At 37.8% G+C, this 14,757-nt stretch overlaps 1 protein-coding gene across 2 annotated transcripts in view; it reads right to left on the minus strand.

Annotated features, from left to right (window-relative positions):
- ZFHX4 (zinc finger homeobox 4) overlaps nt 1–14,757 on the minus strand; it is a 154,252-nt gene that overhangs the window by 18,118 nt on the left and 121,377 nt on the right. For both annotated transcript variants that reach the window (XM_064442515.1, XM_064442513.1), the window contains exons 5-7: nt 8,427–8,543; nt 2,076–2,209; nt 1,720–1,920 (exon numbers count right to left, since the gene is read on the minus strand). In XM_064442515.1, the coding sequence (XP_064298585.1) occupies nt 1,720–1,920; nt 2,076–2,209; nt 8,427–8,543 (452 nt within the window). The remainder of the gene's footprint in view (nt 1–1,719; nt 1,921–2,075; nt 2,210–8,426; nt 8,544–14,757) is intronic.

The raw sequence follows: 14,757 nt of genomic DNA on the forward strand, positions 1-14,757 counted from the left end.
AAAACTTTAAACTGCTTTTGGATCCCCAATTCTGTATTTGCTCATCAGCACCAGGCACAAGGAACTTTAGACCTTCAGCCAAGAGCTCTTTCAATTCTTATTTTTTTGCCACTTTACTTGGGAATGAGGTCATAGACCTAGAAGCACAACTGTATACATGAAGGAGGAGTCTATGAATACAGAAATAAATCCTTAAGGAGGTGGATACTTGAGATTTCCAAGTGCATTTCCTTCTAAAAAGGCAAGAGACAACCAGAATCAGGGTGTCTTAGGAGGCCTGTTTTATAACTGAATCTGTGATGTAATAATAAATATTTTCTAGACCTGATTATGTCTTTACTAGCATTGTTTTGAATGGTGCTGAATCATTATTTTTTTGCAGACATGTATTATTTTGACATGGTTTGTGCACTTTTGCAGTGAAGAACAGGATTTTCCTGGTAAGGATGGAACGGGATTCATCCTCCAAATAGAGTTTGCTGCTTATAGCATTCATTCCAATCATGGAGAAACCAGTTCAAGTCCTTGCCTGATCCAGGGTGGGTACCTGAAATCAGATATTCCATATCTGATATGGCATATCCATATCCATATTTTTCCCACTCTACTCAGCCCTAGTGAGACCACATTTGGAGTACTGTGTCCAGTTTTGGGCCCCCCAGTTTAAGAAGGATGTAGAACTCCTTGAACAAGTCCAGAGAGGATGATCAGAGGTCTGGAGCATCTCCCTTATGAGGAAAGGCTGAGAGACTTGGGTTTGTTCAGCCTGGAGAAGACTGAGGGGGGATTTCATAAATACCTATAAATATGTAAAGGGTGGGTGTCAGGACGATGGGACTAGGCTCTTTTCATTAGTGCCTGATGACAGGACAAGGGGCGATGGGCACAAGTTGGATTATAGGAAGTTCCACCTCAATATGAGGAAAAACTTACTTCCTGCGAGGGTGGCAGAGCAGTGGCACAGGCTGCCCAGGGATGTTGTGGAGTCTCCTTCCATGGAGACATTCAAAACCCGCCTGGATGCGTTCGTGTGCCCCCTGCTCTGGGTGTCCCTGCTCAAGCAGGGGGGATTGGACAAGGTGATCTCCAGAGGTTCCTTCCAATCCCTGACATTCTGTGATTCTGCGATATCCTAAAGAACTGACCTAAGTGGATTGCTGCCTATTCTTGACCTGCCTTTCTGTTTCTTACTCACATTTTATTCACAAGAAACCTAAAGGGTCTTTTATGCACAAGCAAAAAGTAAGAAACAAGACATTCTGTACAATAAGATAATCCTGTTCTCCAGTTAGCACCACTATTGATATTGTACAGTGAATTTCATGTAATGCAAGTACAGCCCAGCTATACACAGGAATCCTGCTATGTTTGGGAACTACATTCTACAGGGAACTCCCGTTATTTTACAAACAGGAGTCACAATACCTCTGAGACCTGGATGTTATTAGACCCAATTTACAGGTGTGCACTTAGAGACATTGACAGGCGTAGTTTTTCAAGGTTAATGTCAGTGAGGAACTGCAGGTTTTCAGCATCTTTGAAAGCCACCTTCAGTCATTTTCCCAAGGGACATCAGTCACTGGATGAGCTGGCAACAGAACCTAAGAGTCCTGACCCACTCCACTCCTCAGGGTACTGAATACTATATCACAACAAATACATTGCCCAAAGGCCCACGTAAGTTTCTGTAGCATGTGTGTCAGTTTTTGGAACACTTACTGTCATGAGCAGTTTCTCCACACAGTCGGGGGACACACTGTGCAAATGGGTCAAATGAAGCTGGAGATGCATTTTGTTGCTGAGGACATCCTGGCAGAGGGGGCAGCAGATAACAGGTTGCATTGAATGCTGTGACAGGACATGCATCTGGATACGATTTGGGTCCCTACTATTGTAGTTACAATAAGGACATTGATAGAACTGAAAAAAAAATCAAATTAAGATGCAGGCTGTTAGTCAGAGTGCTTTATATAACTTGCTGATATTGCTATTTTAACAGCATATCATCTCTGTTTCATTCTTGAGTTATTTAAAAGAGTTTTAGAATGCAATTAAGTTGTTACATTTTCCTTTACCTGCTCATGACAAAATTTATTGTCCTCTGGAGGCTTTGATTTTTTAGCTGCACCATCCTCTTCTTTTGCCAGAAGAAGCTGTTGTGCCCCTACCACAGTGTTCACTTTTGGTTCCTTCTCTGGTGTGACTATTCCTGTTCCGAAAACATAATTTTTAAGAACATATTTTAAACTTTAAAATATCCTGGTTTACAAACAGGTTGTGATTCCAAAGGTCTGTATTTTCTTTCAGGGTCTTTTTTTTTTTTTTAAAGTTCTGAGGAAAAATGTAGTTGAATAAAACAACTCTGGTAAGCACAAAGGTGAAGATATACTTTTATCCTTGATGGAGACTCTACAAATACATTTTAAAATGGACTCGTCTCTACTGTTTAGATAATCTTAGGTTGCCTTTAAAGATTGATCAATAATATGCTTTCTTTAGCAGCTCAGTATGAATTTGTGTATTACATTAAAACAAATCAGCTTTTGCTTTAAAATCCTGTTTTCCAAAATAATTAATTTGCTGCTGTTTAATTACCTTCCCTCTTTTCTAAACTGTCTGAGCAACATGATTATTGTGCTGTTTTGATAACTCCTGCCTGGTTACAATTCTGAAGCTAAATATAGTGAGGCTTTAAAAGAAATACTGTGGAGAATAGGATTTCAGAGCGAACTTAATATTAATTATATACAAAGATCAGTCATTTGGGATTGCCTTAGATGTTTACACTGTGAATTTTTATAGTCTGGCATTTGTGATCAAAACCAGAATATAATTGTTTTCTATAGATAGTTCTACTATTACGTATTAAATACTATATTTAATATTATGCCTGAACTAGCTGTGTAATGTGGCCCAGTCTTGCAGACATCAAAGGAAAGAGTGCAATTCTAATTTCCCAGTCCATCAGAAAATTCTTTCCAGCGTCAATTTGCCAGATAATCTCTTCTGCTAGGCTGGATATTACAAGAGCATTGGGTAGGCATGTCACATACATCTCACGACAAACACAAAACCTCATTTACCAACCATTCCAATCTCATCATAGTGCGGCATCATCTGACCTTTTTTCTGCTGTTTATTATGAGTATTTCTAATTTTAACTTTCAATTTTCACCATCTTCCAGTCAATTTGCAACTAAATTATTTCCAGGGTGAGGACACTATCACTGGACACTGGGTGCAAATACATCTTGAAATGCAATGAAGCTAAACCATTGATTGCTATCAGACCCAACGTAAATATATAGTCCAGGGGTAATCTGATTGTATGCTGTGCATGAAGATTTATCTTGATTTTTTTCAATCCACATAAGGTTCATATAAATGAACAAATTGCACCTCATTGCACAATAACCTAGGATTAATTTAAAAATAAGGTCATGGATGTTTTGGCAACAAAGTAAACATGAACAAAGAAAATACTTGTATTTTTCTGTAGACAAAATGAAGAAGTTTCTATTATTATTGTTTTCATATAGTGCAATATTTGGTATTAAAAGAGCAACGTTAAAGAGAAGTAAAATAAGAGAACAGTTTTCAAGGTAGATACTAAATCCTCATGGTACAATAACAGTTGGAAACTGAATCATACAGGGACATTTTCCAAACAGCATTCTTTAAAAAAACCCTGAAACATATTTTATAACTTATACATTAATGGTGATTTCCCCACACATTGTTTCTCGTTCCTAAGTTGCTAATTATTTCTTTTGGTATAATTAGACCAGTAACTTTTGCATGTTCTTGCTCAAATTAAAGTTTATTCCTGCCATATTTCCCTGCTTTTAATGACCAATTTGTCAACATCAGTTTAATATCTGAACAAGTCACTTTCTGGAACCCTACTGAATTTTCACACACTAGGAACTGATCCTGAAGGCCTCATTTAGTCTGCTCAGTCAGCGCTGTGCTGACGACCTGAAGGACTAAGAGTGCTTAAAGGCAAAATCTACATGATGCAACCACATAAGCCACCATTTTATTACTCACTTTGGTTTGTGATGATACAGTACTCCTTGGCCTGTCTTTATTTACTTGACAATGCACCATTATTATTTAAATGTCTTTTCTGTGAGAATTATGGGAAGTAAAAAAGTGACATATGATATTAACAGAGAAAGGTTGCTTCTCAGGTTTTAGAAGGATAGGTTCAAATTATTAACCTCTCTTCATTTCCAACTGTCAAAAATGTCTAACAGCTGACTACTGTTTCTTACCTTTATCATATGTCACTTTTAAAATGTCCCTTTTTAAAGACAAATGGCCTCGAATCTCGGCTGGTGTAAAGAGAGACACTGCTATACAGGACGCTGAATTTAAAAGCCAAAAGAAAACAACTGCGCCTTATCTTCCCCTCATCATGCTAGATTGTTCTCAACGGGTTGTTACAGAAATTAAGATCCAAATTCTGCTCCAAAATCCACTTGTGAAAATACATTTAACTGTGTTTTGGCAATAGTATTTAACGGCTAGTGACATTTAGCTTGGAGTGCACTCTGTGTGTGCCTGGGCTCACAGAAGGTTAATATTACACATCATCTTCCACCACAGGATGGAATAACTTAATTACTTCAAAGGGCCTATAATAATCATAAAACACATAGTTCTTGTTTCTATAAAAACAAGAGGGTTTTTTGGTTAAAGTTTCTTTTGCGGTTAATATAATAAAACCGTAAAGTTATAAAACACTGTGCTGGGGTCAATAAATGCATAACAAAGCACAGCTTTTTACTATGTTTACTATGATATTTATATAAACTGTCAAAATTTACAGAGGCTTTGTTGTTTTTGTTGTTGTTGTTGCTCTGGATTCATTCAACCTCAAGCACTGTTACTTCTTAAACAACTGAAGTTACATCTGGCCTATAGTAAACTACCCAGCTCTGTGAGTTATGGTGAGCTTTGAAAAAAATAAAAAGGGGGTTGATTCTTCCCCCTGGCATGGGGATGCCACTTGCCCCGGCACGTGGTGAGGACTGAACCCCCCAAGCCAGAGTATACATGCCAAAACCAAAGGAGATCATCTCCTTACGCAAGTAAATGGTCCAGCTATTACAACCCAGTGCCTCGTCTTGCTATATCAACTTTCTGCTTTCCGTGTTGAATTCACTGTTTTAAGGAACTTCCTGTAGGGAGGGTGAGCAAAGTTACGGTCTTATAGGAAGGGGATTGAAGGAAGAGGGAGAGAGGAGAGAAAATACTATGGTCCCAAGCATGCCATGTGGCACTGTTTTCATAGCTGGATGTTCCACTAGCATGCTAGTCTTATTAGGCAGCTGTAGGAACAGACTAAATTCAGTTGTTATTCATGTTTTAAATACACACTTTTTATTCTTGAGACACATTGTTTGTTGGGGTTTTTTTCCTAATGGTGAAACACAACTGTAACTCATTTTATAATATAAGCAGCATTATTTTAGATGTATAATATAATTTCAATACATTTAGCTCAAAAGCTAAGTTTAATTATAAATAAGTGCCATGAAATAGACTAGTCAATGATTGCCTGTCAGTTACAGAATTATTTAACTTGTGTAAGACTGCTAATATAAAAATGACATAATTTACTGCAATTCAGATGCCATCACCTTCATAACATTTTTGAAACCCCAAAATAAAAATGTTTGTGTGACTAACAAGAAGGAGAAAGTTAACAAAATACGTACGCTAATGAAAAAAAAATCCTGGAAAAGCCATAATCGCAATACTATTTTCTTATTTATGAATCTGTGTATTTGGTAAAGATTGTATAATTTAAGACTTCTGACACATCAGATGATGTTATTCAGCCTCAAAATAATTCTAAAATTATAATTACCGGTAGAGTATTCTTTCTAATTAGAGTAGAATGAAAGGATAATTTTCATTGCAATAATGAAGGTTAATTTCCATCCTTCCTCATGTTTACTACCTTATTAAAAAGTGCTCCCCTTAGCCATGGCAGAGACATATTACATTTTCAATGCAAATGTATTAATCTGGATAAATTCCATATTAATTCTTGCACTGCATAGTGCTGTAATTTGGATTATAATTAATCTAAAGTGGCACTAGATTTAAATGACAATATAAATGAGGCATTAGTAGGCTTTTCTATTCTGAATGAATATTCAACAAATATAACTCGCATATTGCCAAGTCTCATTTTGAAAGCTCTACTCCTTGAGATAAGGTAAGCAATACAGCACAACAGCTTACACAAACATACTGCTACTAAATACATGTTAATCCTTTCTCGTCTAATAGATTCTATGCTAAAGAGGGGTCACACCATTTTCCTGTCTAACTTGTTAGTATTGTGATTAATTTATTGGTTTTCCTGAAATTTCTTTGGCAAGACTTGCAACACTCAATTCATGAGAAAGCCCAAATTAACATTCAATTATACATAAGCAGTTATGCAGTCATTAGAAATACTTGTCAACTGAGTGAAAATTAAGATGATGACCTGAATGTTACATATGCAGAATTAATTTAGATTAGGAAAATAAAAGTTTCTAAAAGATTTAGGATTTTACACTACAAACTATTTTCTGCAAAGCACAAAGGCAATCATGATTTCAGCCCTTGTTTTTATATGAATCTTACTGCAAAGTTATTTGTGTAATTGCTGGCACGGGAATGCAGAACAATTATGCTGTTTTTTTGTAGTGCACCCAGTAGGCATCTGGATATAGGTTTGTCCTAATTAAACTTGGCCCTTATGAGCGGCTAATCCTGATGGAATTTTGAGAATTCCCCTTCAGTATTTTTTTCTAGATTCCATCTTTTTTTTTTTTAATTTTTTTTTTTTTTGCTTGAGCTTTAATACTATATTCTTTCTTGAAAAACTATAAATGGACCTGCCTAAGGAAACAGAGGACTGATAAACTCCCTGAAGTGGTTCACAGTGTCCCCTAGGCAGAGTGTATGGTAGGAAATGCAGGGTGCAGGTGGCTGTCAGCCCTCTCCTGGGGAGCATCCAGGACTGCCCCTGATAAGACTGCACAGGAGGACCTATGTCGGCCTGGGAGCATGGCTTTACTGCACTGCAGACAGATTTTACCAAGACAGAGAGCCAGCCAAGGGGGATATATATTTTAAACCACAACACAGTTTCTTGCTCAGCATCAGCGTTGTCATCATTGGCCTTTCTTCAGTCTCTTGATGTCAAAAATAAAACAATTGAAGAGAAGCAGAGGTTCTAAACTGTGATGGGTACTGGCTTTAGCACGTCAACAAGCAAACTTAAAGGAAGCTTTATTCTTTAAGTCAGTCTTCTGAATTGATTCAGCACAGAAAGGGACATCTGTAATATTTTTTTAAATAAATGCAAAAGTGTTTTAATATGTAAAGAGAGAATTACAGTATGGGAGAATTTGCGTGTAAGGAAACTCATATGTAAAATGATATTTTCTCTACAACTATATGTCTTTATGGAGAATACAACGTCCTTTGTATGCTGCTGTCATTGGCATACAAGGAAAAGATATATGACTACCTGAAACTAATAGGCTTCAACCTGTTTCAGCACTTCTTCTGCTTCAGTGAATCCAACATAATGTAACTAGGTATAGCGTGAGGCAAAAGTAGCCAATGTAATATTCATTGTGACCATAGATTTCCATCTCATACATAAAAAGCATGGATGAAGTCACATATTTGCCAAATTAAACACAGAAAAAGCCTTGGGTATCTACACCAGATGCTGGCCCTGGGTTTGTTTGTGCACAAGTAAATGTCATGACATAGGGGTTTTGTTTTCAAAGACAGTAGCTTTCATTACTGGGCTTTGTCTATTCCAGGAGATCAAAATTACCCAAACCATAATCCGTTTTCAATGATATTTCCTCTTTCTTAGGCTGAATCATCTGTAAACTTTTTCACTGGATTTTGTGTATTTTTTTCAAAATGCCTCAAATAAATGCCCAGGAAGAGGCCAGATTCTTGGGAGCAACTGATCAGAGAGCAAGAGCAAAAAATAATAATAACAAAAACCCCCACATTCTTTGGGTTAAAAGGGGGGCAAAACCTGATTGAAGAAAATATTCAAGTGGTACCTAATCCTATGCTTATGAAAAATTAATATGCCATCAGAGGAATCACAAGTACAGCTAAGATTAATGAAAGGCGCTTAAAAAATTACAAGCACACAAACTGATTTGATTAAAAAATAATCTCACTGGTCGTCCTGTAATATTCTTCAACTTATCCGCATCTATCCTGTCAGATGGTTATGATTAAAAATAGGTCAATGGGAGGCTACTGATAGAAATCACATGCAAAATGCACATGCAATGAATAGTAGTGGGAATGTCCAGACAGTTTAAAATGAAATATCATTTCATAAGTTAAAAAAGGGGGAAGACAAAATTCTAGCATCTTACCAGAGTCTTTACAAGATTTTTTGCCTTCACTATTGTCTCTCTCACTTGAGTCTTTATCATCAGCAACAGCCACTGATGTACTTTTAGCAGACCCTTCTGTATCTTCACCTTGTTCTTCTGTGGATAAGCACAGAAAAGATCTTAGAAAAGAAACTCAATGACCATTTAACGGCATTTAAAAAATATGTCCTGTAATAGGAACAGCACAAAAAAAAGGTGGCAAAATAGGGGAAAGAGGGGTGGGGGGGAGAAAGGGAGTAGGGAAAGAGCAGCACTTTAAAGAGGTTGGACATTAATTGCAAATAATTTGCAGTATTTCAAAATCTATCCAGAAATTCTGACCGTGTCTTTATCAGGGTACCTGCTTTCCCCCAGTGTGACAGGTTTAAACCCTGTCATTTCATATTCTTTGACTAGAAATGATTTGTGTTAAAATACATACACACACGCGCGCGCACACACACACCACACGGGGTGGAACAAAAGCCAGCACATGTAAAAATGCATCTTGGAGCCAAAAAAAAAAAAAAAAAAAAAAAGAAAAGAAAAAAAAAAAAGGGGGGGGGGGAAAGGGATTCAAATATAAATCCTATTAGTGCAGCAGTATCCCGCTAATTGCAGTAAGTAAGTATTAGGTATTAGGTACTGTATTAAATATAAACCTCTGGCTTTGCGGGAGAAGTCTCAAATTTTGTCTCCAGGGGGAGCCATTCAGGATAAATGATGCAACTTGGTCTATGGCTTCTGAGGAAGCAGCATTACCCACACCTCACTTACGTGTTCACACCAGCTAGATTACATGGAAATCTTCACAGTAACTCAAGCCCATTTAATTATTCGGTAAATCTTAGCTATGCTGCTACTGGTGGATTAATCTGTTTATGCAGTTAGCTTCTATGCTGGGGCTGTGTAGCACTAATCCGTGAAAGGCCCACTGTTCCTTTTCATCCTGTGATCATTTGTCTCTCACTGTGCTGATGTCACATTTTAATGAATTTTTAGCAATCTGAGTAATGCCAGATAACCAGACTTGCAACTCCCTACAGCACAGCATGCTGTTTTCATTGCAGCACAGAAAAAAAAAAAAAAAAATCATATTTCCCAGTTCAGGTAGGAATTATATAAATTAGGAGGTGAAGGTAAAATGGGATTCGAAGCACCAGGCCGCTCAATTTCATAAAATCTTTAATGACCATATAAATTAACCCTGGAAAGGCAAAAGGTCACAGACACACATTTGCATACACTCTTCTATTCACTTTTGATAAGCAGAGCTTTTATGCAGGGAACATGATACAATTAACCCTTCAGGAACCATACAAAATGCAGCTACCGACATTTTAAGTGTCAAGCATTAACTGAAAATTACACACTGCATAAAATTTTCATTGTAAATGCTATAGTGATTGAAAGGGGAAATAGTGGCCCTCTTCGCACCCCATGTTTTATTAATAACATTCTGACAGCCGAATGAAATATCCTCTGTCATATGTAGCAGCTGAGCACAAAAAAATTGCTGCTTAGTGCCTTACTTGCCAGCCATACACTGAAACTGTATGCCTAGGCAAACAACCCTCAGATCGATGTGGCGAACCTATCCGATTCTCAACTCTCTGCAAAACCTTTTGTAAATTGGAAGAGAAAAACACAGCTGCAATTTTGGAAACTGAACCAAAAAAAAAAAAAGAAACTCAACCACAGATCAATGTGTTTTGCATTGACATCAGAATACAATGGGTTAGGACTAAGCATGCGTGTCCACTTTTTGGAAAAATACAGGGAGAAAGATGGTCCCCTCTTTTAAAAATAATTGCATATAAAAAAAAAATTTCCATCAGAATGGAAACCCCCCTCATGCTGTTTCAGCGCTCTCCCCCCTGCGGTCCCCCGCCCCCTCCCATGATGATAGCTAATCAAACATGGTAGGCATCCCTGTCGCAGCTGGAAGCAGGGCTGTGTTTGTCAGGGTGGCGGGGGAGCGCAGTTCAGGATGCTGCGAGCCTGTGATCATGCCTGGCTCGGGCTGTGCTAATGCTGAGCGCGCGCACATGAGGCTCGTATCCAGTGTCAGGCCCCGTGGCCTCACGGAGCCGATGGCAATCCCTTTTCGACTCATCCTTGGGAACGGACGCGTTGCTTCTTTTACTAGATTTACTGGCCCAATCCCCCTGGGCTGGAAAATGAAGTGTCAAAGTGCTACTACTGAGTGTCCTTATCTTGAGGGGACATAAAATTGTGAGGGCTATCGTGGCACACATTAATAAAACATTGTGTGTGTGTCAGGCAAAGAGAAAGAAAATTATGAAGGTACTAAAAGAAAAGCTACAGTATCATCTGGGTCTCATCAGACAATTTTTGCAGGGTGCTCTCCTGTTTTTCTGGTATGTGTTTTAAGTGTGAGAGAAATTCCCAGACATGTTCTCCTATACATCATCGTGGTGTCTGACCTCAGCCTGACCCTGGCAACAGTTTGAGAAATCTGAATGTGAACAAAGACTCTGTGTCAGCAGCAGGGAGAGATTGCGGGATAGACTTTCCCCATCAACTTAATCGCAAACAGCAGTTCTGAGGCCATAACTTTACAGGGCTCCCCCAAGCCACAAACACATAACCTTTAGAGGTGAAACTGCCCCCCACTCCCCACCCCCCCTTCTGTGATTTTCCTCAGTCTTGTGGTGCTCCCTTTGATGTAGCAAGGCAATTAGCTCTAATGTTCGAGTGCTGCAGACCTGGTTTATGGTTTGGAAGGTGAGAGCTGTTTATTACAGGTAGGCTCCTGGGGGCCATAAAGGCTTTGCAAATTTTTAATCATGCAAAAAACTAATCAAAATGTAACTTATACACACCATAAAAATTAATATCATTATTATGCACGGTATAAATTGCCTGCCTTGGCTTTCAATGGCACTCACTTCTAGAAAATACATTTGGCATTCATTTCAGAAATATGTATGGCATTCGCTTCAGAAATAAATTTCATAGACAGAGATGATAATACAACTTCTCCTATTTTCCTTCAAAATTACAGAAAGGCTAAGATTCACACTGTCATGACATTTATCAAAGGGACAAGATGGAAATGCAACAGCTCTAACTTAAAAGCAGCTAGCAAATTTACAAGAAAAATCCTTAAGACTGTTCCTTAGAACAGATATTGAGGGTATGTAACAAAGTGTGCTATCAAAGACACTGCATACCTACACTAAGATGCTACAAACATCTCTTTTTAGTAACATTTTTGTTATTACTTATTATGCTAACCAACAAGGATACTATTTGGTTATAAAAATGTGATGGCTGCTGCTCAAAGACAGAAAATTATAAATTATTATGTATCTACAAAATACAGTATGATGGTGCTACAGATTCCAGAACAAGTCCTAATGTTCTGTTTTAAATTTGCAAGAGCCCTGCCTATATACATTTACAAATGTCAGCTTTGAAAATGAATAGAACACCGGATTCAAATGTACTTTAATGGCTTTAATAACACTTACTATTGCAATATGATATTTTATTCACACCTGGTTTTATTTTGTCCGAATGTTGAAAATTTCTTTTGATGTTGGATCTCTTGAGTTTAGCCACTATCAAACTTTTTCCTCACAACTGACTTAGAATTAAACACAAAAATAAGGTTAGCAGTCTATGCTTAAACTGTAAAATAAGGGAAAATGGAAAAGTTAAGCTTCAGAGGTAATGTTAATCAGCTGATATTGTGTATTATATATTCTACGTCATACACTTCAATATGTTAATCTACACTCTCGGGCCCCAATTCTATATCGATATTATGAAGGAAGGCCCTTATGACCTTCCCCAGCCCAATGAAGTCAATATTTGTGATGATTTCAATCGCAAAATCCAGGCCTCAGCCAAAATTGAATAGCAGATACCAGTAGCAAAATTAGATGAATAGTCATACACAGATTAGAAAAGCCTGATTTACTGAGATGCAAATAAAGGAACTACTGCATCCAGCATGGCCAAAGGAAGGTATAGAGAAACAAATACTATTTTTTGAAATAAAATGCTGAACAGTTAAAGCAAGACATGTCCAAGTTGAAGCAACCTTCTCTCCTTTAATTTAAATGCATTGTGATAATCATGGAGGCATATCAATCACCTTCCCCTCTGTTTTACTGGAGAAGTTTCCCTACTGATAATCAGCATTGGGAGTCTGCCTTCAAGTCTATTTAAGACACATATTATTTTCAAGGGCTGATTTTGGTTGGTTTGGGTTTTTTTACATCACTGATGTATCAATCAACAGTCAGTAGTTCCTGTTTTGGTTCTGGATTTTTGTTGTTGTTGGTATCCCTTTTGCCCTCTCCAAATTGCAAGTAATTTCCTAAATAAGGATGATCTACTAGTTGTGGGTGAGTAATTGTGGTTATGAGAGAGAAAGCAAGATTAAGCAAGTGTTTGTGGCTGTGGGCCGGATGGATGGGGAAAGAATAAATCAATCGAGTGAAGTAGTAAGTAAATAAATATGAAATGAGAGAGAGATTTTAAAAAATAATTGGGGCTTGTTATTCAATATGTTCAATAAAAAGCTGTATGAAATGTACCCATAAGTGTTCAGTACAGGTGTATCCCAGGTTCAACTGATAGAGTGAATGGCTTATTAAGATTAACTCTCAGGATGAGAAGGTAAATACTAGTAAAGGATAATGGAAGGGTGGATTTGAGGGATGAACAGTCAACAGATAATGGAGGGAAAAGAGGAACAACTAACAAAAGAACAAAAGAGAAAAGCCCAGAAAGTATACAAGAGAAGAAAATATTAACTAAAAGCAGGGCTTGTGGATTTATTTCTGGGTTATCCTAGTTACACTACTTAGCTGATAAATTCTCCCTGACTTCTGGATTGCCATTTATTCACCCAAATATTCCAGAAACTATTTTTCTATTTTCTGGCTGGTCTTGCAGAGGATGAGTGAGGAACAGGATGCCTCGCTCATTGAGGATCTTGACTGCATCCTCTAGTGGTCATATTTCATCTTCAAACAGGATTTGTAATTTCTTATTTAGGGACTCAAGGGGAATAACGGCACCAACCCGTTAATAACTGTTTCTAATCACTGTGTTATATTTAAAACCATAGCTGTTAGAAGGCTGAACTTCCCGCAAACAAGCCTATAATTAAGTGATGATCATCATATTGACCAGAAATTGCTAACCAGCAGTTAGTATCAAATTGTACCATTTTGTTTTGTGGTGCATCATTTGAATTTTTATAGCAGTCTAATGCTTATTTTCTTCTGGTTGAAATGTTTTACTGTGTCAGAGGAGGCCAACTGCAAAGCTGGCTGAACAGAGCATGCTGTGGTGGCTCCTTCCCAAGGAGTGTCACAAATCACACCCACTTTATCCATCCACTCCGCCCAGCAGCCAGTATTCCCCACTTGCCACGCTCAGCCTCACTCCTCTGGCTGCCGGAGAGAGGCAGCTCTCATCTACCCTACTTCTTTTTCCTTCTTAGCTTCTGAAGGTAGAAAAGATTAATTATCACTAGCTAACCTGCCTAACACTTTATTATTTCCTAATCTAGTTTTTCCACTTTTTTTTTTCTTTTCTTTAACTGCAGTCCACTTCCAGCTGCTGGAGAAGGAAAAGGAATGTTCTCCCCAGAAGTTTAGAGGGGTGGGGTGTCCTTTCCAGCCCGGCTGCTGAGCAAGCTCTCCCTTTCTCTCATTGCTGGCTTGGACTGACTGCTTTCTAGTCTCCCTCCCATGGCCTAAGAATAAATCAGGAGAAGTAGTGTGTTTTACTCTGATAATGCTGTAAAATGTGGAAAAAAATGTTGGTAAGCTTATGCTGAGCCATTCTGATTTATCAGAAAATTGGAAAATCTGTTTTTGTAGTTTTGTTGTTTTATTTCTACATTAATATTTTATCAAATATTTTGCAAGAGGCAAAAGAAGCATATGCTGACAAAACCATAACAGGGAATGTCAGCTATTCAGAATGAAATTCAGCAATGTTTTCCAGATGTGATTGGAGATGTACAGTTAATCATTTATTATGCAAAAAGGGATATTTTTCTTACTTGGCCATCTCTAGAAAGGCATAGAAGCATGAATCTATATTCAGAGTAGTCTAACTTTTCCAACTGATCAGTACTTTTCTTTTGGCTGCCATTACAGTTCATAGAAACTTCTGTTTCCCCCATCAGCATAAGGCATGAAGAGCACTAACATTGTCTGATTTGAAGACTAATACATTTCCATCAAGGTTATTTAGAAAGGAAAATTAAACCTCATTGTTAATTGTTATTCAACATGCTGGATACATCCTGCCAAATTTCAGGCACTGCTCTATGCTTCCT

This window comes from Phalacrocorax carbo, chromosome 2, assembly GCF_963921805.1.
Source record: "Phalacrocorax carbo chromosome 2, bPhaCar2.1, whole genome shotgun sequence".
NCBI lineage: Eukaryota > Metazoa > Chordata > Aves > Suliformes > Phalacrocoracidae > Phalacrocorax > Phalacrocorax carbo.